Source organism: Gopherus flavomarginatus, chromosome 8 (assembly GCF_025201925.1).
Source record: "Gopherus flavomarginatus isolate rGopFla2 chromosome 8, rGopFla2.mat.asm, whole genome shotgun sequence".
Lineage (NCBI taxonomy): Eukaryota > Metazoa > Chordata > Testudines > Testudinidae > Gopherus > Gopherus flavomarginatus.
The window spans coordinates 13,205,616-13,233,282 of record NC_066624.1 but is presented as its reverse complement, the minus strand read 5'-3'; the positions used below and the strand labels follow the sequence as shown (position 1 = coordinate 13,233,282).

Below are 27,667 nucleotides of genomic sequence, written 5' to 3'. Positions count from 1 at the left end.
GTTGGAATGCTGCAATCCAGATGTCAGGAATACAGACATTAACATAGAACAGTTGCACTGTTTAAGGGCAATTGGTGAAGTATTAGCCTTAGATTGATAAGAGTTAGTAAGGAAGTAGGATATGCATGCTGTGCCCCAGGTGAATTTTGCTTTCTTTGTCCCTTTGTCTAATTCCCACTCTTATCTGTATAAATAAGACTGTTTGGGTCTTGCATGGCCACTCACATTATCTGGTGTTATTGGCAGAGCGCTGTGCTAATAAAACAGATTGGTCTGACAAATTGTGAGTCCTGATTCTAACTTTGACAGGTGTTAGGATGTTCTCTAGACACTTTTGTTAGACGACCTTGAGGCAGAAAAGCATCCCTCTTTAATCGTTATGAAAATCAAGAGAACTTCAACACCTTCTAAAGTTAAAGCATGTGCTTAGAATTGTCCTGAATCAGGAGGGATTTCAGTACCTACTTAGAGTTTTTCTTGAGTTGTGCTTGGTTGAGCATTCATTGCAGGCAATGAGAATCTTTACATTACCTGCAGTGGAGAGCAGGCCTTAAGTTACAAGTGCATTCTTTCCATCTTTGTAATTTCTTATCATCAGATACAGATCAGAGAGTAGATAACACAATTTTTAATTAGGAAACAGGTATCCACACAGACTTTGTCCATACAACATTAGTACTACAGGCTGACAGGACTATGACATTAGAATCTTGAACATGACAACATGAATTAGAAAAAAATAAAGATATGTCAAACAGAGGTAGCGGAATAGTACTGCTGTTCAATGACGAGAGTTTAATTTAATTTCACTTCAAGTTCATTACAGTGCAAGAAAAATAAAAGGATGCTTTACACACAAATGGAATACACAAGCCCCCAAAGCCATTTGTCACTATTTAAAATGATTTGATAGATATTTTATTTCTGGCTCTCTAATAACCACAGTGCTTGATGGTATTCAATAGGACAAGTCTACGGCATCACATGATCCCTTAAATGATCTTTTTCCACCTGCTTTGTGTATTTTTTCTTCCAGTAGATGTAAGTAAAACGATTACATTGTTTCTGCCACAGTGCTGTAAACCTGTGTTCCTCAAATCTGACATCAAGAATTAAAAAGGGGGTGTGGGATGGGCTATGACTGAGAAGATTAAGAATGGCAACCAGCAACACAAATACAGGCACTTCTATTTGAGGGTTAATTTAGACCTCATGAAAACTGGTATTAGTAAGCACTTCTGTACAGGATACCTGGCTGTATATACTGGGCTTGTCTACACTGCAGTACTGACAGGGGTGTGAACTGTAGAATATGCTTATTTGTGCTCTGACCCCTGTATACACTGCTCATGTGAACTTAAGAACTTAGCCCTGTTTTAAACAGGACTACAGCAGTGTTAAGTAGGTACCTCCTAGTTCACACCAGCATGGTCTACATGGGACAATTAGAGCATACTCTACAGTTCACACTGCACTGCCATGTAGACAAGACCTCAGTGTAATACTTCAGCTTTTGTACATCAGCAGCCATTTAAGAATTTAATCCTGTATTAAACAATCTGGTTTCTTGTATATTGGCAATATTTATTCTGCAAATCTTGGCAGAGTATTTCATTTTTGAAGAAGAAACTTTTCTGCATTTTTCCTGATCCTGCCATCTTTGTGGGCTTGATCCAATCTCTCATGAAGTTGATGCGAGTCTGACACAATTTTATCAGACCCTAAATGCATACAATGCCCACTGAGTTTTGCACATAAAGGAACTGTAGACTCAGTTACTTAGATATGCAAAACATCTATTTTCACAAAGAAGCTACATGAACCAGTCTCCCCACTACACCCAAAACACAAGGCAGCAATGAAAATGAACTTTTTGCCCTCATTAACTAGTTTAAACACTGGTACAGTTCCAGTATCAAAGAAATCATTGAGTGATGACATCTAAAATATAAAACTTCAGTTTATAATGGTCTCTAACCTCTAAATCTCACTATCTATAATGAGTGATTCAGACCCAGTAAATACAAGTCTGTGAAACTCCATTTTTAACCAAGATGAAAATTATTGGATTAACAAATTAGTGGTTCATATGTGCTCTAAAGGCTAGTAAATACTCATACAGGACAGGGGTAGCCCAGGCATGGACCAGCCACTTTGCAATGAGAAATCCCAGCTGTCAGCTTAACAGCTAATTAAAAAAACATAATAGCACTCAAGAAAAGGGAACTCCTGTACTACCACCATGAGGCTAATCAGGTCTGAAGAAACTTGACGTGACGTTAAAGAACTATGAACCCAAGCCTGTATTTGGCATGCAGCTAAAACTGCCACAGATCAATACTTTTGGGTGCACAGATAACAGGATTGATTTTATTCTACAGTAGGTCAGCACACCTAGTTATGGGGACAACTTGATGGCAAGAGTAAGTATACTATCAGATCAGTGTAGTTATGAAATTTAAGTGAAGGTATTGTTAAAGCTATTTTCTCACACTTCAGACAAGATGCCAAATTTACTGCATCTCAAAAACAAATACTATGCAGTGGTGTAGGTAGAAACTGGTAGATGTTATCATAATTAACTCCAAGAGAGTTGAAACTTGGTAGTTTCCACTCAGCCTGAGGGTGATGGAAAGGACAATGCCTACTTTTAAAATCCACCAGCTAAGTGTAATTAAAGGACTCTTCCTAGTTATCTGTGAACCAGTAACATGAATACATGTAACAGAAGTTTGGCATGCAGAAAAGAGCAATAAGATCAGTGAGAAAACAGCCCAAAATTCAAGATACTTAAAGACTGAATCCTACTCCTATGGATGCGAGGACCAAAACATCCACTGACTTGTATGGAAGTAGGACTGGTCTCAAGTTATACGTTACTAATACAGAAATGGCCTAGGTCAGAATTGCATTTGATGTGACTCCACCTGCAAATAAGATGAGAACTCACTCTTTAAGTGACTTATCTGTTTTCTTCCTTATGAAGGCAGATTCCATAGCAGACAGCAGCCACCATGCAGTTAACTGTTTAAAATGGGTGTTCATAATACACAAGGCTTCTGATTTTTGGTTTTAATAGACATGGATAAAACACTCCCAATTAAAAAAAAAGATTGGTGTTTATCCAATACACTCTGGAAAAAATATTGGAAATTTGTTACTAAATTCATGTTGACTTCACCCCTTTCATAGTGCAGTTTGTTTAGATAGGTGATGTCCCTGCTCCCTGGCTTGTAAGGGCCTGCCAACAGAGCAGTAATGTGAACTCTGGATGTGTGATTTCTGAAGTTCACTAACATATTGCACATTCATTGGTCCGTATAGACCTGGCTGATTCACACTTAAGGCTCCCTAATGTCCTTTAAGGTAATGCTGTTTGAAACAGTACTAAGTGTATATACAAAGAGAAAAAGCCCCATGTTTGAATATCTTCATAGAACTCAGAACAAACGCCAAAAAATGAAGTGAATAAACCCCCAAAACAGAAGCCCTATACTGTATTCTCAAACAGGCACAGTACCATCCACAGAAAAGTGTGGCAAGCTAACAGCATGGAAATGAGTTTCTTGTAGTATTTACAAAGTAGCTAAAGCAAAAACAAAACATACTTTCAATCTGCATCACTAGACAGAAAACTGAAACATGTGACCATCTGTTTCTATGGCACTTAAAGGAGAGTGCCAGAATTTAATAGGGCTGAAACAAATTACATTCTACAGAAACTTAACAGGATTCATAAATCACTCTAAAAACTATAAAACTGAAATAAATTATCTCAAACTAAAATGATTTTAAAAACCTATGGAAAGATGACAATATATTACTAAATTCTACAGGATTTTTCCAGAAGTGTATGAAATAAATACTATTCTGGGCAATATCATGAACTTTCATCCATCCTACTTAAGTCCAACTGACTTTAATGGAAGCAAGATCAGGCCCAAAATATGTTACAGAGCAAAAGAGGCAGAAAAAGTGAAGTGAAGCCCCATTTTCATTTGCCTTTCAGTTTTTAACCATTAGCTATCAAGCTGTTCACGGTCTCTAACAGGAGACACGCAGAGATCATGTGGAGACTTGTGGCTAATGGAAAAACCTGGAGGTTGAGGTGGAATAAATAGAAAGTTTATTAAAATACCTTCCTTCTCATGAGCCCTCCTGGAGCCCTTCATAGCACAAATTAAATCAAATCATAGTATTAATTACAAACATAAGATCTTAACATTTAATAGGGTTGATACAAAGAATTTCTCGAATAACCTGAAGTGAAATACCTCTTTCTAGGTCTCTTTTGTGAAAGGTTGCTTCTCACACCAATCAGCTCCTGCTTTGTATTTGTAGGTAGCTGATACGCTCATAGCAATTCAAATACAACAACAATTCACCGCAAGCTGCTGCATAGTGCTACTATTTATATCTGTGCAAAATTAATGGCTGGATCCTTCAGTCATCTCTCTGGGCAAACCCAACTTAAGTTTATTACCCAAAGCCCCAATCAGCAAAACACTTCAGCATATGCTGAAGTGCTTTGCTTGACTGTGGGCCAAGTTAAGATTGTAGGATCAAGCTCTACCCAGCAACTGACTGAATTATTTCAGACAAAGCCTGCATATTCATGGCTGGCTGTGTTGGGGGCAATCCTTCTTAGAATAGAGAACAAACATTCAAAGTACTCAAACACAAATGTATTGAAAAATGATGGAAGTAGTCGTTTGTGTATTCCTAATATCTTTCCCCCTAGTCATTCATACATGGTAAGACACCATAAATAAATAAAGCAGCTTACTTTCTGTGTAGAGAATGTACACATAAATAATTACAATATACATTTGGAAACCAAAAAAAGACATTGTAGTGCAAAAATAAATGATCAAACAGAAGTTGTGGACATAATACACAGTGCTATATAAACCTGAACCACTTGGAATAAAAGACTTTGCAGTTCATTGAAATAATGCTTTAACACTATCAGTATTTCTGTTTCACATTAAACTGCACAGATTTCATTTATCTACTACTACAAAAAACCCACCTCAAACTTTCAAAAAGTTTATGGCAAACAAGATCACTTTGTTCCGTTATAATGCTGATGACACTAGCCTAGCAGTGCAGCAACTGAATACTCGTCTCAAGAAAGTTCAGAGATCCAGATGGATACTACACAATGATCTGTAAATATCCTTGGCTCTTCATATTTTATTTCCTTTTAAAGTTAGACTTCAAACTTGTCCTGTTTTGACACACAAATCCGTAAGACATTATTGCAGTTAGATATAGTTACAGGAGAAACTCCACAGTCAAGTATTGCAAGAGGCTTCACAGCTCGTTCTCAGCATCATCGTGACCTTGTACGGGACATAAATGTAAGGACACGTCTGATGCCATTCAAGCGGTCTTTCAGGGATTTCATGGCAAGAAATGGGAGCTGAGCTCTACTCTCAAGTGGAAGGACAGCAAGGACCCACCAGCACCATGCAGGGCCATTGGGGCTAGCCTGCAATAGAGAACACCACACATACATTATGATGCAGAAGCTAAGATTCGGTCAGTGACTTAAAAAAAAATCTTGGTATGGAGCAATACATTTTCACTTCCATCTCTTAGTAAGAGGTGCTTTCTATATGGTCCCTCCAAATGCCATTTTAACTTCTAGTTAGACATACACAGTTTATACCCAGATCCTAAACTTTTCTACAATTTGCAGTGTTTGTATTAGACCAATTTTTGCCTCTAGTAATCTGTAGTTTGTGTCTTCTGCGTTATCTTCATGCTATGTCATAGTGGGCCCAAACCTATGAGTAGGGACTACCAAATTCATGGTCCATTTTGGCCAATTTAAAAGTTTAATGATTTCAGCTATTTCAGTCTGAAATTTCATGGTGTTGTAATTGTAGGGGTCCTGACCCAAAAGGAGTTGTGAGGTGGTTGCAAGGTTGTAGGGGAGTTGTGGCACTGCTACCTTTATTTCTGCGCTGCAGTTGCTGATGCTACTGTCAGAGCTCTGAAAGCAGTGCTGCCGCCAGCAACAGCGCAGAAGTAAGGATGGCATGGTATTACCACCTTTATTTCTGTGCTGCTTCCTGCAGAGCTGAACCTGCCATCAGCAGCCACCTTTCTCCAGCCACCCTTACTTATATGCTGGTAGAACGCTGCCTTCAGAGCTGGGTGCCCAGCCAACAGCGGTCGCTTTCTGGCCGGCCAGCTCTGAAGGCAGCGCAGAAGTAAGGGTAGCAATCTGCGACCTCCCACCCCCACCCCAAAATAACCATATGACCCTCCCTGCAATTCCATTTTGGGTCAGGACCTCCAGTTTGTGAATGCTGGTCTCCCCCTGTGAAATCTGTATAGGGTAAAAGCACACAAAAGACCAGATTTCATGGTCTGATGCGTTTTTCACGGCCGTGAATTTGATAGGGCCCTACCTATTAGGGATTTAGCACCCTAATATCTGTTATACTCTGTTCGTACTTGGAATTTAGGGTGTCCAGCACCTTGCAGTATTGAGTCCTGTAACACTAGTATCAACTTTGTCCTGCAGTTGTCACTGTTTGGTACGATCTCTATTTTCTACCTAACCTGGGGACAAATTCAGTTACGCTGCAAATCAGTGCACATCCACTGAAATTAGTAGGGATTAATTTTGTCAGTATTTCTCAGGAAGTGAAATGAAATAATAAATATGAATATTGACTTGCTCAGTTACTGCAGCAATAGCTTATAGCAACAGTTCAGATATTGAACAGGTTATACAGGATCAATGAAGAGGATTAACATTTTCTTCAATGGAATTAGAAAATTCTCCTTGGTTTATCAGTGTGTGATTGCTAAGCTTCCTGTCATCAATAAAAATGATAACCTCTATTCCTGGATAAATATAAAGTCATGTACCTGTGGGTCAGGCTCCTTAGCTGGCATTGGACCAAAATGACTGAGAATTCGACTCTTGAGTAGTTGTTTGAGTGAGTTAAACCACATATAAGCCTGATCATATACAGAATCATGTAGAACAAGTAACTCAGCATAGTTCTCTCCTTGCACCTGGAGTTAACACAGAGAGGAGTGAGGCTGGAGTTAATTCCAATTACATTTTCAAAAGGCACTACACACATTCTTAATTCTTTTGAGAACTCTAGGGCAGATCCTGAAAGTTTGTTCTTTGGGTTTTTTCTGAAAAGCATCTCAATCAAAAAGTTTCTTTTCCTTCACCCCTATGTTCTAAACACGACAAAAAAAATCCATTTTCAGAACAGTGTTTGTCAGGCTAAATCCAATCACCACTTGCTAGATTATATATTTAAATGAAAATGGGTCCCCCAAATGATGTGTGTTCAGTTTTTTTATATGAAAACTCTTTGGGGCAGGCACGGTCTTCCTATAGCACAGTATGGGTTTGCACAGTACCCAACACATTTTGAGGGTGTTACATATTCTCTCAATAACAGTGGACTTTAAATATTTTGGCACTGATTTCAGCAGGAGTACGGCCAGATCCAATCTGATTATCTGCCAGATACAAAACAGACCTATTATGAGGCCTGGCAAAAATCGCATCCTGACACACTGCCTTTGTAAAAATAAAAACTTTGGAAAATCTTCAGTCAACTCACCTTCTGATCCTCAATGTACTCAATATCTGCTGTGTTGTATCCATCACGCTGGCTGTGCTCTATCACTTTAAACCTCCTCTTGCCAATGCTGTCTACAACAGAGCGACCGTCAGCAAAGAATTCAACATTTCTTATCTCCAGAATGCAGCCATAATCAGCAAACCTATTTAAATCAAAACAAAAGCAAATAGTCTATATTCTTGCCAGGTTCAGTTCTGTAGATTTACTGAACAGCCACTCTATAATACAGAGATATTTACCAGGGTCAGTGAGTGCTACATGTAATACATGTTACTCTTTTTAGTGTTCTTTAGGTTATATAACACTTTTCAAAACTGTCTTCATGAATGTTCAGCTGAATGCCCAGCACTCTAATAAGGCTGACTTTTCTACAGTCTCTAAAATTGAGGCACTTAGCTGGATTCATCTGAAATTTGGCCTGCCTCAGGAAGGTGCAAAGTAGGCGTAGTGACCCGGAATTGTGATCCTTTGGGCAAGGGGTTCTGAGATAGAATCCCTTCCCGCCACCTCCAAGCCATTTTTCAAAAGAGTTTCTACATTTTTTTTTGCACACTGAGCTAGAGATTAGTTAACTATTAACGTGATGCAGGTCATAATGGTCTCGAGTCAGACTTTTACTCAAGGTAGTGCATGGCATCCATTAAATCTTTGGGGGACCCAAACTGAGAACACTATTTAAGAAAACTGTACCTTTTTACAGCACACATGCACCAATACAGAAAGGTGGCTAGAGGGTTTCCATGCCTGCCATTTTATATGCTTTAAAGCTTGACTTTTGTAAGTGCTCTAAAAGCTAAATGGTTACTTGGATTGCTATGAAATTTGGGGTGCCTCATGGGGACAAAGGGTAGCGTTAAAGATCCAAATGTGGGATCATTTGACCTAGGGGATCCAAGTTACAGGCCTCAAAACTAAAACCAGTTTCCTTCTGTGGCCTTGTTCTGTTAAATTGAGATGTACTAATGGCTGGATGAATCACAGACCACGCTACGACGGATGGTGGTGAACTCACCTTCTTCAGTTATCATAACTAAAGATGAATTAATCACAAGCCCCACATCTCTGACAAAAGGCGTTTTGGACTGAGTGGCCAGAGGCAGCTGCAATTTGTGAGTCACTAGTGGCAATTTTATTTTGTGAGGGAATGTAATCAAAGTCTGTGGGGAGGAAAAAATTAAACATGACTGCTTCCTGGAAGGAGGCGGCTATTAGGAGGCTGAGGAATTGAGTAATAAGGGGAGAGGGGCTTGGGGCTGCAGCCAGGGGAAGGGGATTCACAGGGATGGGTGATAAACAACCAGTCTGAGACTTGCCGGGGGGAGGGGGAAAATCTTTTTCACTAGCTCCTGGGGGACTGGTTGGACCAAGTAGTTACTGGGGCAGATTAATGTGATGTTTCCAAAGAAACACTGCATAGAGCTTAGGAACCGACAGCACAGGCATCATGTTTTGCCCACTCTGCATCATCTAACCAGTGACCTAAGAACTGTGTCCTACTGGGCATTGTGGTGATTCACTTGGGCAGAAATAATCTGAGCCTTATTCCTGGTGTTCATCTGATTCATTCGATATCAGAGATGTGCATCCAGGAGCTATGGTAATTTTCTTCTCATGTTTGTCCTTTAATAGCGTTAGATGGAATCCTGTGAGTCAGACTGAATGGGCTGTAAAAAGGAGGCGAAGAGCTAGCACATTTCAGCAACTGTGGGGCTGGCAAAGCAAAGACCTGTGTAGGCCCAGGGCATATTGGAGCATTGCTGAAAGAAGGCAGATGTAAGGTTGCATGGGCAATCTTAACTGGGCATTTCCTGGTTTTCAGGAGTTAGTTTTGCTCATCTCAATGTTTTGCAAGGGGACAGTATACCACCAAGCAATCTTAATTCTGTATTTATGTAGCCTGTGGCCATTGAATTTTAGAATACTGAGAATTTCTTGTGCAATGCAATCTCTTAGGTAACCACATACTGTACCAGTGCAACTGTTCTAGAAGGATAGTTCACTTGCTATTTATCTACACTTCAAAATGTAAAAGCATCAAATGTTCAGTGAAAACTCTATGGCCAGTAGGGTTAAGGACAGTAAGCACTATGGCAGGACTATAAAAATCTACAAAGAAAAACTTATCAATGATTTTAGTAATCTTTGCAGTCCCTGGCTTATACAGACCATTATGACAATGATGTGGACTTCAGGGCAGGATGATATGAGATTGGCACTTATAGTGTCTGTGGTAAATGGCATGATGTAAATGCTCAGCCAGTTCATGTACTAAGCTGACCATACTTCTCTACTGTATTAAATATAGTGGTTGAGACAGATGTCAATCTGACCTGATAACATGACTGCTTTTGACAGTAAAATTCATTAACATTCCAAATTGGCTGGCAGTACCAAAGAAATACATTTAATACTTCTTCTCAAGCCATACCTAATAAACTGTGAGCCACTGCCACGTACCACTGAGGCCAATACCTTAGTGGGATTCCAAAGGAGGATTAAATATTTAAATGAATAATATCTGCAGTTACCCTATCTAGGGTAAAAGTGTCTAGCAAGGGATATAAATCTTATCTTCATGTTTCAGTACATCAGCACACCATTAACCAACACAGTTAGGAAGAAACATGTCTCCCCTCCCCCATCAGCCTGTTATTCCACAGTTGTCCATTATGGGGTTTTCAGCACCTTCCTTTGAGACAGCTAGTACAGACAGGCTACTGGACTGAAACAGATAATTGGTCTGATCTAGAAAAGCAACTGCCACCACTGGAGTGCACTGCTTACTCACCCCTTGACAGGATCACCAATACACATTCCGAATTGTTTGGTGCCAGTCTCCATGCATCTTCGAATCATCAGTCGATAACATGGCTCAAAGATGTGCAGAGGGCAAGGGACTGTAGGATAGGCCATTGTGCAGACAAAGATGGGAACATTCTTATTTAAGCTATAAGAAAAAAAACCCACTAGGAAAACATGCACCAACTTCCAGAAAGCATTAGAAAGGTACAAGCCACAGACATTTTATGCAACACAATGCAATTTAGAGGATGCCTTATCTTGCTAACATTTCAAAGTGCTTTACAATAAAATCAAATGGAAAACAAGATTATATTATACAAGAACGGTGAAACTATTTTTTCACCTTTCCAGATAACAGTAACTGATATTCATTATAATTAATGGAATTTTTTTTTTAAATCCTTCCAGCAAAGCCAGAAAGAGTTATCACCTCATCTCTCTAGGTTGCTTTAGAGCTCAGATGTTCCTCAATTCTCTCCCTTTCCCATCCAATTTCTAATCTACACATACTGGTGAGCTTTTTTATGGTGCAGAATTCCACTTCCAGCCACTATAACATGCGCCAAGGTTAACAGACCGCAGTGTCATTGCAATGAACCTCGTATTACTGGCTTGAATTTTCTCTTGTATTTGAAACCAATCACAAGAGTATGCTACCAGATAGCTTGAAGTTTAGTCTTGTGTATCTGAACCCTGCCCTTTTTGAATCAGTAATACAGAGTAAGCTTCTTTATCAGTACCTTAGGACATGTTCTACAGTGATGAGAGCCATTCAGTTGCTAGCTAAACTACTTTTAAAGACTGGTTTAAAAAAAAACATGAAAGCCCATACAAACTGATTACATACTTGGAAAGCTCTGCAATTTCCTCTTCATAAATCTTCCTTCTCTCAGTGAGTTCCTCTGGAAGGTACTTGGCTATTAACTCCTCCATCATTACCGTTTTGCAATATTTCCTCAAAGCTAAGCACTGCAACATGAAGGCACAATTGAGCAGCTATCAAACAAGGCATAGCAATGGCCACCATATTTTAGCAAAGTTTGCTCCAATGCAGCCTTTTCTTAATTGTACTTGGTTACTAATCCATTTCCCTCCTTGCTTTCTGGCCTGCTTGTGACAATCAAGGTCCAGACACCTCACGACCTGGAAGTCTGGACTCTGAAGAATAAGTAATTGAGTCAACTGATTCTATACATTATAACTGTACTAGAGGTGTCAAGTATGGTCTTTTTACTAAAGCCAGACACACACTGGTCTTGTGTGTGATGGTTATGGGGAGATCTGAGCCTGGAAGGGCTGTTGGGGTTACCCCCGCAAACGGCAATCAGGCTGGTGGAATCTAGGGTGATGCCACTTTGCAGTGAACGGGCTGTAGGTGTCAGGGCTCTGAGCCAAAGCTGGCAGCACAGGAGCACCCAGGGCTACAGGACAGGTGGTGACAACCCCTTTCTGGTTTCGATGTCCCCCTGCAGAATCTCACTATTCTAAACACATGGGCAGGGCACTGAGTTTTGAGAAGACTTTTCAAAGCAATACAGAGAACAGCATTACATGCCAATATCCTACATGAACATCATGCACTAAACTGATGTCATGGAGAATTCTATGCCCAGAGCTTGCAGGATTGGGCTCTGTTTATTACGCCTGTAACTGGTATGGAGAACCTACACAGACAGTAACAGAGCCCCCCCACCCCCCAAAAAAGCTACTATGTCATTTTTCTGGGGGGTTGGCCATTTCCTATGGGCTTTTGTATTTCTCAAAAAACCTAGCAGAAACAGCTGGATGCATGAGGAGCTTCAGCTTCATTACTCCATTTAAGGAGCTGAAGAGTCAAAGTTGAGTAACAATTTATAGTTTCCTGTGTCTTAAGTTTGTTCACTGTGAAGATATTTCCTTCTCTACTGGTTTAGTTTGTGTGTCTCAGAATTTTTATCTCTCTGTATCATTGCTGTTTTTCCCACAGAGCTTAAAATTAACTTTCCTCCTTTTGTTTACTTTTGGTTGGTACAGCAACAAGTCAACACTAGTGCTGTTTACATAATGTATTGCAGAGCCAGAAGAGGGAACAAAATATTATCCTAGAGATGCTACAAAACCTAGCTACTCTCTAGCTAAAAGTTGTTAATCTCTGGGAGCTCACCAATGCCAAGCAGTTTTTTAAATCCCACCCTTGAAATCTGGGAGACATTTCTCATCGTATTGAACAGTTTATTCCCTTCCAACCCTCAGCTCCCCAATTTTTATAACTTTAATTACAAATATGCATTCCTGCAAAAGACAGAGCAAAGACTGAACAGCAAACCAAAGAGAAAAAGAAAGCATACCAAATCCTACCAGTGAAGGCCACACAAATAATTTAACAATTTTAAGGCAGGCAAAAATTATCATCTAAAGGTACTTGACAGTATCCTTTTAAGGCATAAATTGAGAACATGACTGAAGAAGTCCAAGTAACACCTGAACCCTGTTCCAGTAGGATGCGCCCCATGGGCTGACCAGGCAGAGCACTGCTGATCTCAATGTGCAACCACTCAGACTGAGCTCTACACTGGATCAGGGCTTTAGCTTTTAAAAGTGTTAAAACTACATGAGCTCTCTGAGCCTTGGAGACATTTAAAAAGGCTTCTTCATATGGGATTTCAAGTATATTTGGATATACCAGTGGATTTCTGAAGTTAATTCCTCCTCCCCTCCAGTTTATGCAGACCAAATTCATGCATCATTACCTCAGAAAGACCTTCTTTGCACAGGGGACATTTTGCATTGTGATCTAGGCATCTTTCGAGACATTTCAAGCAGAAGGTGTGCCCACAAGGTGTGGTGACAGGTTCATAAAAAAGCCTGGAATGGATCAACCAACAAAAAAGCAACAATATCTTGTAGCAAGAAGATAAAAGGCTACTTCATAACATCTTTTCATATTTATTCAGTATAAATAATTCTGTGCATTTTAGTCAGAAATTTGTTTTTCACTTTTGTATTTATTCAAGTAAGGCATTTTGCTATTGCCAGTCTAACACAAAGCGCTCTGTGAAATCCTGGGTCCACTGACGTCAACAGAAGTTTTGTTACTGATTTCCATTTGAGCAGGATTGCCGTTTTGGGACCTATAGGGTTAATAAAATGGGTATACACCAGGGGTGGGCAAACTTTTTGGCCCAAGGGCCACATCTGGGTATGGAAATTGTATGGGGCCCCATGAATGCTCATAAAACTAGGGGCTGGGGTGCAGTACGGGGTGAGGGGTCTGGCTGGGGGTGTGGGCTCTGTGGTGGGGCCAGGAATGAGGCATTCTGGGTGTGGGAAGGGGCTCCGGGCTGGGGCACAGGGTTGGTGTGCATACGTGAGCGGGGACTCCGGCTGGGGGTGCAGGCTTTGGGGTGGTGATGAGGGGTTAGGGGTGCACGAGGGTGCTCTGGGCTGAGACCAAGGGATTCAGAGGACAGGAGGGAGATCAAGGCAGGGGTAGGGGGTTGGGGTGTGGGAGGGGGTCAGGCTCTGGGCAGCACTTACCTCAAGCAACTCCTGGAAGCAGCAGCAGCACATCCCCCCTCCATCGCCTACGTGGAGGTGCGGCCAAGCAGTGCTGTGCACTGCCCCATCTGCAGGTGCCACCCCTGCAGCTCCCATTGGCTGTGCCCGGCCAGTGGGAGCTGCAAGGGCAGCACTTGGGGCAGGGGCAGCATGTGGAGCCAGAGGGGGGACATGCGCTGCTTCTGGGAGCCATGGAGAGCCACGGTATGTGCAGAGCAGGGCAAGCCCCCAACCCCGCTCCCTGGCTGGAGCACCGGAGCAGGGAAGCCCCGGACCCCTCTCCCTGGCGGGAGCTCATGGGCCAAATTAAAACATCTAAAGGGCTGGATTCAGCCACCACACCGTGGTTTGCCCACCTGGTATACACTATTGTTACCATATGTAATGCTGGAGAATTTAGTTTTGTTTGAATACATTGCATAGCTTCTAACTTCCAAATGAACATTCTCCCACAAAATAAATGCACATTAGAGTTGTGATTCTGCTTTTCAAGTTAGTTGTCTTCTTTTCTGGCCAAATTCATTGGAAGACTATATATAAATTCCAAAGAGATCTTTCCCTGCTGATGAGCATTTAAAAAAAAAACCAGAGGGATGTTACAAAAAAGTCTCTCTAATCATTGAAACTAGGAATGAGACCAGTCAAAACTGATTACTTTGATCTTAAAAAACCCATTCAATATTTTAAGGCCTCGTCAATTCTTTAGCCTGACGTAATTACTTAAGTTCATTTTATTAAAAGGTAATTTTCATTTTAAAAAAGAAAACACTGGTTTATCAAGAAGATAAATCTGGGTGCTACTGTCCATGCATAAAAAAATAATTCCATACTTAATTTTTTCAGCATGCAAAGTATGTTTAAGAACATACTGACTCTTAACAAAATAGCAATAGCCAGTTTATTAAGTGTCATTAGTTGCTCTAAATCAGGGGTCGGCGACTTTTCAGAAGTGCTGTGCCGAGTCTTCATTTATTCAGTCTAATTTAAGGTTTTGCATGCCAGTCATACACTAACATTTTTAGAAGGTCTCTTTCTATAAGTCTATAATATAGAACTAAACTATTGTTGTACATAAAGTAAATAAGATTTTTAAAATGTTTAAGAAACTTCATTTAAAATTAAATTAAAATGCAGAGCCCCCTGGACTGGTGGCCAGGACCCAGGCAGTGTGAGTGCCACTGAAAATCAGCTCGCGTGCCGCCTTTGGCACGCATGCCATAGGTTGCCTATTCCTGCTCTAAATACAGACATTTAGTGAGGGAGCATATGAAGGAATATCTAAAAGGCCAGTTATCTTGTTGCACAGTTAAATCCTGTCAATTGTTCAAAGAGCAGAAACTTCACTGCATAATATTACTTGTTTTGCTTTAAAATAGTTAATACCAAGTTCAAAATAAGTGTTTGTATATTTAATCAACTTACAATAGATTTACTTGGACAAATACCACTTTAAACATAAGCATACGGTACAGGAAATGTCTTTATTAGATCACATAGTCCTGATCCAGCTCTTACAGCACTAATGGGAGTTTTGCTATTGAGTTTAAGGGGGGCTGATTTAAGCCTCGCAAATTGGAGAATGATTGTAGAAAAAGATTTCTTGAGACCACGTCAAGTTTAGTATGACAACAGCAACAATAGTCACCCTTGTTGGGAAATAACTGCTCACTTCCAAGCAAACACAGAAGTGTAGAAATGTAGGGCTGGAAAGGACCTGGAGCGCTCATCCATCCAGCCCCTAGGCTAAGGCAGGACCTAATATACCTCATCCTTAACAGTTTGTCCATGTTCCACTTCTGTAAGATTCCTTTTTGATTTTTAGGTCACAAAAGGGCTGCCATATTGGCCTCTTACTATTCTTCCTATCTTTCCTTTGCATCAGGACAGTTTGTTCCTCCCCCCACAGCTGGAATGGGTGACTCACCACCTCCGAACATGTTCTGCCAGTGCTTACTGCATGCCACTGAAATGGATATAGGTCAGGAACACCTTTGCCACTTATACAAAATAGGTCAATAGTAGTTTCTGCAGTTAGTCGGTGAAAGGTCACTATTAGTCCAAAGAACACCTCAGCCTCCAAATCACAGACAAGACATTTCTGAATTACATAATATGGATAATGACCATGAAGACCACTATGTATTAAAATCAGTGGCAAGAGGAAAATCCAACAGGATCTTCTTACACAGGCCCTGACATCCATATCATCTCAAGGACTTCAGTGGGATTCCATGTTGCTGCAAGGATCTGTGCTGTCCTGTCTTGCAGGAGCAGGGCTAATATTGTGACAGTCAGGGAAGATAAAGGGTCAGAGCTAAGAAATTAAAAAAAAATGTATCTGAAAATTGCTTAGTAAAACAGTCAAAACAACATCCTCATTAAAATAGCCAAATTCAAATTGTGCGCGCATATATGGCGGTTGTGAAGGGAGGGAGTGTTGGAGGAAGAAAGTTTTGCTCTTACGAATATTGAATCTTTTGATAGCTGTGTAAACTTTTGGAGCACCTGGTTCAGGTTTATAGTTTAGGCTTCTGATTTTATATTTTTTGTTTTTAACAGTTTGTTCCAAGCTGAAACTAGCCAAACCAAATAGACTATTTTCTCCAAAATATTTCATTTTATTTTAAACAATTTTTTAAGATGGCACAAAAATATCTGCAGACTTTTCAGTCAAAATAATGACAAATCCAAACTTCTGCAGCCTTGTGTCCAGAAACCTTCTCCCTCCCAAAAAACCAAACACCAATTCATTTAAAAGCTAATAGGGGATTAATCCAGAACACAGCTAATTGGTTTTGGGAATTTTTTTTTTCCTGGAGTGCGACTGTGTCCTCGTCAGAGCCCTGAGAAACTTCTAATGTTAATTATACTTAGTTTTACTGTATATTTTAACAAACATGATTTGAAGTCAGGCTGTTCCTATACAGCTGTAGGAACTACGTTAGCACCTTGTACCTGAACTCTATCTGCAGTCGACACTTGCTCTTTTGTTGACCTATAATAGCTACAACATAGTAGTGCTTTTATAAGGTTTAACTTATTGCCACACACTGGCTTGAAGATAGAGCGTTTATTTGGAAGAATAGTTTAACTATTGTGTACTTCTAAACATTAGCTGGGAAGATGTATTTGCCTCTGTCAAAGTTTAACAGAGCATGCAAGACCAATAATAAAACTGATGCGTTAGGCAACTCTTGTTTTCATGCTCAAATTAGAAGCATCTCTGAGGAGAAATCAGTGATATTTAACTGTGTGAATAGACCAGTGAGCAAGTGTATATTGAGCCTATGTTTGGTTACTTGTGCCGACTTATTTTGGCTAAGTACTAGAGACACACAAAGGACTTCTATTTGCTTATAAGGCCTTTACTATTGCAACAACACTACTTTATTAGTGGCACCATTTTACATAAAGTGTTTTCATAGAAATCACCTTTCCAAATATTTCAAGCATTATGAAATATCGATACATGATGTATGTATTAAATTAACTGCAGAGGACTAAGTGTTGACTTTCACATAGTGGCTGGTAAGAAGAAATCTTTCAGATATGTTCATTAATCTATTTAAACCTGACACAAGGTATCTTTTGCCAGAACAGTCATTTGTCTGGGGCACATCAAAAGCTTTCAGACATAGTCCCATTCATAGTTAACTTTTCAGAACCAAATAACTAGAAGTGAGGGGGGGAAACCTATTCCCCCCCCGAATAAACAACTTCCAAATGATAGAAAAGTAAGTGACCGAGCAAGCTAGGGAATGCCATACATCATGGCAGTGAAAAACAAGTACAACATAAAAACAGTCATTAGAAAATAATGGATACCTCATACATAAAGAACAATCCAGGTCAGAGGGGTCCACAAATTCAAATGGAACGCGGCACCCAGCACTAGATCCCTTGGCATCAATTGCACCTATTTATAATTGTAAAAAAGTCATTGGAACATAACTGGACACAGCTATGTAACTGGTTTAACATTTCAAAGACACTGTTTTGGAAGTTCACAAACAGCATCTGATTTTAACATATACTCAAATACATGCAGTATGTGATCACAGTAGTTACTGAATCATTAAGATCATGGGAATAATTTGTGTGCAGACACCAAAAATCAGCCTGGGCACAACTCACAACAGGCATGAATTTAATTTCACACAACCATGTTATCACTGTTGGAAATATATAAAGGCTAGATTCTCCTGTCACACCACTGTCTATCCATGGAATGGAAAGTGAATCAGGCCCAAACACTTCTGTTGTCTCAGATGTCATGAGCAATGAACATTCATGCTTTGTAGGTATGAATAAAGCAAGTCAAAATTTTTACTTTAATTATACTATTACTATTGGACAGAGTGCCGTAAGTGTACATGGCACTGACATTTCTCATAACTTTCAGGGCTCAACTGGTAAACAAGGGCTTGGCCCAATCCCCTTTGTTCTCTTCCTAGATTTATTAGTGTAGTGTAATTACTTTTACAGAGGAAGCTGCACTCTCTCCACATCAGTTCAAGCCCTGACTACAATCCAGAGTGAATAGAAAAGACTTGAAATTCTAATTTGGAGCCCAGTCCTTCACTCTTTACCTAGGCAAAACTCCTGCTGGAATTAAGGATCCAACACTGCATTCCTTACTAAGGCAAAATTCCCACTGCCTTCACAGCACAGGACCAGCCTCCCTATTTTATTAATCAGGTTTACCTTTCTTCATGAGTTTGCAGGCCACCTCATCACTTCTCATTTCCTCAGAGCAGTGCTTTCTCTTCAGAAGGCTGCATTTCTCAGAAATGAGAAGGGCAGACTCGACAGTGGAGGCATGTTTGTTCTCATCTTCTGAGCAGCCTTTTTTACTTTCTATCATTTGAATGGATTTTCTCAGACTGACACAGTCACTCATTTTTTGTTCTTCCTGAGCAGGGAAACTCCTTTTCTGTTCCACATTTACCTGTGCGTAAGAGAATTGTATATCAGGACTGCAGTTCTGTAGCAATTTCATTCTGCAGACCAGTTTGTAAGAGAACCACCCACCCACCGTCCTGCTCAGATCTCAAACTGTCATGCTGTGGACCACCAGGAAGGGCTCTGCAAACCAATGGACTCCAGTTTGAGAACCATTGTGTCTGGGCCTTATTTTCAGTGAAAATACCACCTTCCCACAATACACAACAAAAACAAGCAGTGTTACTGTGTTATCAGCCTTCATTTAGAGGGGCTTATAACTTAGCCATGATACTTTATTCAGGAAGTAATTCGGCCAAGTCTCACCCTGTAAGTTGTTTCCTGAGCTATGGAAAAATCCATTTGACTGGTTTTAAGTTAAGAGTGAAAAATATTTTGTATATCACAGTGCTGGTTTAAAAGACTAAACACCATATTATCTTTATTCCAAGGGAGGAGTAGGAGTACACACAAAACAATCAATAAAAGAAAAAATACATACAAGAGGCTGCTTCAGTGAGACTGATCTTTTACTCAATAGCTGAAATGGGCTGCTGGTTCTTGTATTTATAGCAGTCACAATATCCCAGAAAACAGGTCATAAATTAAAGAAGTTTTGCTGCAGCATCCTTAATCCTACTGTTGCCATGTAACAGACAATTAGTAACCATTTCATAGGATAATGCCTACCAGTTTGCCAAATCAAATGGAGGGACTGATTCCCCCTACTCCTCTGGTGAATATGAACGTCGATACTACAGGTCATTGTCAAGAGCCATCAGAGACCATGGGACACAGGAAGGCAGGTGTAGGAGGTTGAATTGTCTCCTCTCCTCCCAATAACCTACCTCATTCAGGAATGGCGATCTCAGGGAAAGAGCCTCTCCTCAGAAAGCACAAAAGGCCTTTCAGGAGACTATGGCATTGAAATAGGGGTGCACTGGAGCAGAGCTGTGCAAAAGCCACCATTCTAGTTGGCAGGAGTTAGCGCAAAGCTTTCCTATAGCTATGAGAGAGAATTTACACCCTCAGAGTTTCAGGTTTGGATGAACTAAAGATAGTCCTCAGCCAAACCTCTGAATCCAAACTCCCATAAACATGGAACTCTGGATCTGAAACCAACCTTGTGGGTGGCTCATATACCCATGTTGGTAAAGACCCCATAATCACCAGTCAATACTTCTGAACTTTGGATCTGAATCCAGGGTGGATGGCCTATCATCAATTAAGGGCCAAATCAAAGCCCTTGATCTGAACACCTCCCAAACTCTGGATCTGAACTTTACAACTCAGGCCCATCTCTGGTGTACACTAAATGGAAGATCTAGCATTTGTTATCAAAGGTAAAGGGATTAATTTTCACGAGCAAGAAAAAGAAGGATCATCTTTTGAAGTCTGACAGCCTTCCTTCCTTTTTATGGATCAATTAAGTTGAATCCAGTAAATTAGAAGTTTGTTGCAGCTTTTCAATCCCTAAAGCAGTCTTTAGCTTGTCTGTATTAAGTATTCCGATTCTCAAAAACAATCTGGAAAAAGTATTATTCAATGTCCCAAAACAACACAGCAAAATTAAGAACCACACATCAGTTTATCTTTACCTTGAGCAACCTTTGTAAGTTATGGCTGGTGTCTGCAGATCCCACTGAATTTAGAAGGTTCCCCTTCAATCTAGAGTGAGGTGACAACAGCTGCAGGATATCAGGTAAGTGTTCCTGAGAATTTCCCGGGATGGGTGAAAATAAACTAAGTAGAAGCTGTGATATAAAACAGAATACATACTTCACTACTTAGTTATTCTCTTACAATCTCTTAAGGGAAAGTGGGGATTGAGAGGAAGGAGATGGCTGACAGAAACATCTTTGATTTACAAAACCACTCAAAAAACCCTGGACAACTAATTAGACTAGGGTGAAACCAAAAGGAACAAATAAAAAGCTAGTGTGATGCAGGCTTAGAATAAGCAAAAAAGTCAACTTCAGAGTTAAATGTACTGATACGTTGTCAACTGGTTTTGTTCTTTAGGGTAAGAAACGCTTACACACGTGAATTATGTTCTGCAGACTGTAGAACTAGAATTCTCCATAAACATGTCTGCATCTACTGCTTGTGGAATTTGATACAAGTTTGTCTATGCACCCTAAACACCCACTGAAGTCATTGGGAACTGAGGGCACTTACCATCCCCTAGGTCCAGGCCCAATCAAATCTCTAATATTACAAATAATTGGTGTGTCGAGAAAGAAAAATTGAGACAGTGACAAAGTTGCAGGCATGAAAAACAGGCAATGGCTTCTCACCAACTGAAAACAAATGTAAAATCCACTAGCAAATTGCTAGCCATTAGCAGAGTGCAATTCACTGAATGCATTAAAAAATAGGAATTCCATGTTACAAAAGACTGAAATCGTTTCACCGAACTCCAGGCCTGGTCCAGCAATGCTTCCATATGTGCACTGAGCACATCATGTATGAACATCAATCAATCCATAGTCCTGTTCAAGCCAAAAAGGGACTCCTCTTGTGAGCAAGACTGCAGGATTGAACCTTCAATGTTAAAACAAATTCCAATGAAGACTGCCAATTACAATGAGCAGAATGACAAATTTTCACTTAAAGGATTTCATAAAGAGGGACTACATCACTGTTATGCAAACAGTCTTGAAAAAAATCAATAGAATATTATATCACTTGATGCATTCTGTAGCAGACAAAGTCTAGTTCATCCACAGGACCCTATTACTTAGAAATGAATAGCATTCTTGGACAAAGCTACTTTGAGCCTGAATTTAGAAACGTATCAGTTCATTGTCTCTTGCTCCAACACACAGGAAGATATCACTACAAAAATGATACGTGAATCAATGACAATGCATGAGACTGCATTTTGGGAAAAGGACCACGCTGGTAATTCAGGAAAAAAGGAAAAACACCACAAATGTCTACTATCACTCAAAGCCTCCCAGTCAACTATATTATAATCAGACTGGTGCTCTGATGTGAGAAAGTGTTTGTGCAATCATGTACTCATTTGTTTTCACTACAGGGACCACTACTAAATTATTATATAATGTTGAGTGTCCCCACAAAGATTATTTTCAACAAAGGGTCAAACACACATGCAAACCTTAAGGTAAGTGTTAATAATTATCAAAGGTATGTAAAGAAGGATTAGCAACCTTGGCAGTAGCTCTTTAAAGAGAAAGGTAACACATGGCTCTATACTGTAGCTTAGTTTGCTACTGGAAGAGCCTTATTATAGATCTGTCACATTGCCCAGTTATCTTTAATCATTAGCCACCTTTTGAAAGTTTTTAAAATAAGGCTCTTCCTTTGTTTACTCTATTCCTTTTAGTGGCTGTGAAAAGAGTGATCTTGCTCCCAAGTGGAATCCTGGCCCTGCTGCGCAGTGCTTTCACAGTCTGAGTCATCAAGCTGATACAACATTCACTAGAAACTCCCACTTCTGTCCTAATTGATAGCATCAGTCTACCTGGTAATAAGACTAGGAAGCTGACTGGAAGTGTAACTGCAGGGAGTCTAGGAGTGCAATACTAGCCTCCCATTGATTTTTAACAACTCTGCTGTTATCTGAGTTACAAAGGCAACTCTCTTACTAAGATTAGACACAAAACAGCCTTTCTATACACCGTGTGCTGTATGTGTTTGTTATCTCCAGTGAAACTTTTTGGAGTATAGCAATGGACACCATGTAATAATCTTTACTTCATTATTTATTTTTTAAACAAAAAGGAAAATTATCTCTATTTCATTTTCAGTGATCTAAGTGTTGTTGCACAAGGCTAAATAACTCACCTTTTGAGCCTCTGATTTGGCTGTCCTGTTCCCAAAATCCAGGGCAAGGCAAAACAGGAACTCTCTTAAAGATTCTTCTGTTTTCCCCACATTAGCGAATGCTTGTCCTTTCCTTAAGTGACCCTGAAATCAAACAGATCTACAGTTCTAGTTTATTTCCTTTTACCACATTTTGAGCCTCTTTATTAAAGCAAGAGAATTACTAGGAAAAAAAAATATTCCAAAAGTGAAATAAAAATAGGCACAAGGCAATTATGATAGTCTGCATTACTTAAATAATGAGAGAAATATAAGAAGTCTTTGAGCTTTTTACCACAACACGCCTGAAGATTTTTCATATTTAGCTTTCAGAGAAGTATCCCATCCCTACCCCACAAGAGATACCCATGCAAGTTCACCCTTACAGCATCTGGCCACAGTTAAAGGCTGGTGTAGTTGAAGTCCTAGGGATCCCTGATCTCTTCATTGGACAGAACCTCCTCCCACAACTTGATCTCCTAACCTTCTCCTTAATGCTTCCTTCTAGCACAATATAAACACTGTGCTCAACTTGACAGGGCATGAGAGCCTGACCTCCATAAAAGTCAGTGACAATTGTCCTTAGTCCATCAGCCAGCAGCCTGTGCCCTCTGTCCTTCTCCAAGAGAACTCAGTTCTATTACTATGGAATGTGTTTGAGTTCTACTGATCTAAGAAGCTGAGAGTTGAGGAATCTCTCAAATTCAGTTCTTTTGTGCTACAGCATTTGCTGAGCCACCAGAATGGCCAAAGAGTTTTTACCCTAAATACATTCGTTAAAATTAGAACTTACCTTTGACCAATATGGTTGGAGCCTGCATGCTGCTTCTGCATCATGCAATGCATCTTCATAAGATTTCAAAGTAGAGTTAATCTGGGACCGGTTGCTATATAATAAATGGTCATTTGGAGCTGCAATGGAAACATTGTCTCATTATAATAACTACAAACATTACTGACATGGGCCCTATTCTTTAGGACTCTTTTCTTAAGCAAAAGCCTTTTTCCAGTTGTCTCGGGAAAGCAAACACCCATTATTTAAATACCAAGTTACAATATCAGACATGGCAATCTCACTGGGGATTTCCAAGTACAAAGGTGTCAGATTTATATTACACAACTGCTGTAAACACTGCATACATAAAATTCAGAACAGCTCACAAAATACATCACCAGCTCAAACAGAGGATCAGATTGTTTATAGAAGCTGACCAGAAAGATTTAAATGTGCCATAACTGTATTATGGCCCAATTAATGCTGCCACAGTATAGATGGGATTTTAAAATGAATAAACTCCCTTTTCAAAAGGTTTGGGATCAAAAATTGCAAATGGCACATAATTATAATCAAAGGAAATTAAATGACAACCTGAAGAACTCTGTGTAGCTCAACACTTCTCTTTCACTAGCAGACGTGGTCCAATAAAAGATATTACCTCACTCACAATGTCTCTAATAACATCAGATAAATGTTACAGCAGCATAGACCAAATGGCCCCATTGTTTCATATGCTATGTGCTGTAACAGCCAGGCACAATGTGGTTTAAGAAAAAATTCTGATCTATAATTAAAGGATTAATAAGAACCCTTATTGTTATTTTAACTTTTTTCACATTTAGTTTATGCAACACTAAATGTTTTGAAGCCAGATTATAGTTAACAAGTAATAAATCAGTTTTCTTCACAACCATTGGTAATGTTTATTACTGGCTTAACATTGTTAAACTGAATAGTGTTTACAGAAGCCTGTTTAGCTGTTCTGTATTACTACCATGTTCCTGTTGGGCAGAGACTGAAGAGAACACAGAACTGTCATGAGTTCTAAAAGTAACCTGCATGTATTCTAAGATCAGCACTAAAGCACCAGTAAAATCATTTGACAAGCAAGTCCCTCAACAAAACAGGCCAGGGCATTTAAAAATCTTCTCACTTATTGCAACATGTCCAGTAATAATTCACCACGTGCTGCTGCGCACATTAGATTTGTCCAGAGAGGGAAAGCCCTTTTTAGGCAAAAAACAGCAACCATCTCCTGAAATAAAGCATATTCCAATGAGCACCATGTAATGGGAAGCTGTGACAATGACTCACTCGTAATTTTGATAAATATGATCAAACCTCTGGGATGCTGTCAGAAACATGACCCAATTTGTTGTTACTTCACTGGTTATACAACCATTCCATAAGAAGGGGGCAGGGAATCCAGACCAGAGTCGCAGGCTAAAAGCTTACGCAACACACTGGTCTCCTGACCTAGTTTCACTTTGGACTTTTAAAAAAAACCCAATACAATAACAGATTCCTAAAAGTTATCCCTCCCCCCAAGAGAGTGGGATGGAGAAGACAAGTAAATATGATGGATACTGGTTTACCTTGTCAAACTACAACCACCAAACACAAAGAACACCCATTAGGTCATGTATGCTCCGCTGCCTGTAAGTCTCTAGTATGCATAGGACAAACTGGTAAACTAATTTTAAACTGGCACTAACACACTCAATACTCCAGACATTAATAACGTTTGCTTCTTTATAAAGGACGAGGCTTTATAGCATATCCTCAGCACAGCATGCGACCTGCCACACCCACCCCAATGTTATAGCTAGGAATACTCCCAACGGCTGCAGCTGGGATGAAAGTCTGTAACTTGCCCTAGTCGAAATACTTGGTAAATAGGCTCAGATTTAAAAGCATGACTATAAATGACACTGAGCAGCATTCTAAGGAGAAATCTGGTTGCTAGAAACTTGGGCTTCTAACATCCCCTCTGCCTGGCTGTGATCGATCAGTCGCAAAAGTTGCACATAGGAAAAAAAATTCAAGTTTTAAGTCTTGCAGCATTAACCCCCTTAACTCTGCCCTATGTGAGTGGATCGGTGGGGGGATCATTTCTGGATGGGGGAGGTCATTACCTAGGCTGACTGCTTCGTTGTACTTCTGCAGGGCAGCTTGCGGCTTCTTTTCCTTATATAAGAGGTTCCCTTCGTGCCTGAGCTGCGATGCCTTCACTTGGCCGGGGAACCACTTGGCCAGCAGGTTGCTGAGGATGACATTGACGCGGAGGTGTTGCCCGGCCGCCAACCTCCCCTCTTCCTTGCACAGGGCGCAGTGGGACTCAGTGGTCCTGTCCCGCTCCAGGCACTTTTTGCAAAACGTGTGTCCGCAAGGCAAAGAGACGGGCTCGAAGAGGAAGCCCTGGCATTTGCGACAGCTGAATATATCCCAGTCCCGCGGCTGCAGGAGGCTGCCCCCGCCGCTACAGCAGGCGGGCAGCTGCTCTCGGAGCCGGATGCCCTGCGCCAGGCACTCCACCAGCTTCTCCAGCTGCTCCGCCCGCAGCTGCTGGTGGCAGGAGACCAGCTGGTAGAGCTGGAAGGCTTCGTGGAGCCGGCCCCCGTAGGCCAGCGCATCGGCCCGCTTGAGCAGCGCCTGCCACTCGGGCAGCAGGCTCGGGGCATCCACCTGCAGCTGGCTCCCGCAGAGCTCGGCCGCCCGCTCCAAGCTCGCCGCCTGGAACGCCCCGGCGGCGAACTGCAGCAGCAGCTGGCGCGGCGGGTGGGAGCCCATGGCCGGAGCCGCTCTACAGGGCGCGGTGCGGGGCCCTGGGGCTGGGCTGCGAAGCAGGTGCTGGGACCGCCCGGCTACGCTCCCACCGCTCCATACTGCTAGCGCCCGGCCGCTCCGCGGTCGGTTATATAAACCGCGGGACACGTGACCCCGCGCGGCGCCACTCATTGGCCAGCGCCGGCAGGATGGTTACAAAACGGGCTGGTTTTGTAAGCGCGTGGCGCTGGGGTCTGCCCCCCCCCCCGCCCGCGGGGCGCTGTGGGGGCGGGCTGGGCTGGTGGGTACATAAGGTCCGGAGCGGTTTTGTAACGCCCGGCTGGCGAGGCGCGGTGGGGCAGGCCCGGTCCTGAGCTACGCGGGGCGCGGCTCCCCCGCAAGGGGTCGGGGAGGCGGAGGTGAGAGCTGCGGGCACAGGGCGCGGCGCGAGCCAGACGCTTGCAGGGTCCCCGTGCTGCCGGGGCGGCTCTGCTCTCCGCCCCCATCGGGCCGCTCTCCGGGGGCAGTAAGTGATGGTCGGCGCCCTGTCTCCTTCCGGGACTCGTGGCTGCGAAACTCAAGGGACGACGCAGTCGAAAATACACCGAAGAGGGAAAACCCGCTGTGCCCTCGGGGCGGTGGCCTGAGAGATCGTCCCACTTTCCCCAGGCTGGCTATAGACTCGCTTCCCTAACCCAGCCCAGAGCACGCAGGGGGCTGAGAAACAGGTGTTCTCTCAACTCTCCCCCCTCCCCGCTACAAGGGCCCCTCTTGGCACACTGAGTAGCAATCAACTTGCAAAGCGGCATGTGAGCGTTTCCCTTTTCCCCCTGTGATGTTATTGATATAAACTGGGACCATCTAGAACATGGTTTGCAACTAAGGTCCTGTAGTGGCACCAAATCTTATGTAAAGGGGTTCATATAGGGTGTCTAAGACCAGGTTATGGGTTGCTGGTTATGATTATGCTGTCTATATGTATGTATCATTTTGTAGTTGAAGTTAAGTATTGGCTCTATACTGTCTGTATTTTGTATTTGTGCTCTGCTTCTGGGTGATACCCCAGACAAGTTGGTGTTAGATCTGCCTGGCCTGCTTGATGGCCCATTCAGGACCATCAGCTACACAACTGATCCACGTAGAGAAGGCAGCTATGCCTTGTAACTCAGCAAAGTATGGAGGGACTTGCCCATGTAACTCCAGACTCCATTTTGCTGTAATTTTCCACAGTAAGAATAAAGAGGTTCTTACACCTGGAAAAGCCTATATAAGGCTGATGCCTCATCTCCGTCTGGTCTTCAATCCTGCTTCTTACCTCTGGAGGGACTTTGCTACAAGCTGAAGCTCTGCAAGGAACCGATGACCCATTCTAGCTGGAGATGTA

General features: G+C 41.5%; 1 protein-coding gene across 2 annotated transcripts; it reads right to left on the bottom strand.

Annotated features, from left to right (window-relative positions):
- Positions 1–4,109: 4,109 nt before the first annotated feature.
- On the bottom strand, positions 4,110–26,397 carry LONRF3 (LON peptidase N-terminal domain and ring finger 3). 2 transcript variants are annotated; one of them, XM_050964498.1, is made up of 12 exons: positions 25,653–26,397; positions 23,533–23,651; positions 22,722–22,844; positions 20,507–20,662; positions 18,672–18,915; positions 17,793–17,883; positions 13,160–13,274; positions 11,278–11,399; positions 10,417–10,575; positions 7,608–7,770; positions 6,889–7,038; positions 4,110–5,494 (listed from the first exon to the last, which is right to left on the bottom strand). In XM_050964498.1, the coding sequence occupies exons 1-12, from the start codon at positions 26,305–26,307 to the stop codon at positions 5,336–5,338; spliced, it is 2,256 nt and encodes a 751-aa protein (XP_050820455.1). In that variant the 5' UTR covers positions 26,308–26,397; the 3' UTR covers positions 4,110–5,335. The 2 variants fall into 2 exon arrangements, with proteins under 2 accessions (XP_050820455.1, XP_050820456.1); XM_050964499.1 differs by lacking the exon at positions 20,507–20,662.
- Between the last annotated feature and the right edge of the window lie 1,270 nt (positions 26,398–27,667).

What these genes read in the sequence shown, in the direction of transcription:
- LONRF3 (XM_050964498.1), bottom strand. Translation starts at nt 26,307, where the DNA reads ATGGGCTCCCACCCGCCGCGCCAGCTGCTGCTGCAGTTCGCCGCCGGG. An exon ending in TCCAACCATATTGGTCAAAG is followed by an intron (nt 22,845 to 23,532) that starts GTAAGTTCTAAT and finishes GTTTGATTTCAG; the next exon opens with GGTCACTTAAGGAAAGGACA. An exon ending in ATTGGTGATCCTGTCAAGGG is followed by an intron (nt 7,771 to 10,416) that starts GTGAGTAAGCAG and finishes TGATTTAAATAG; the next exon opens with GTTTGCTGATTATGGCTGCA.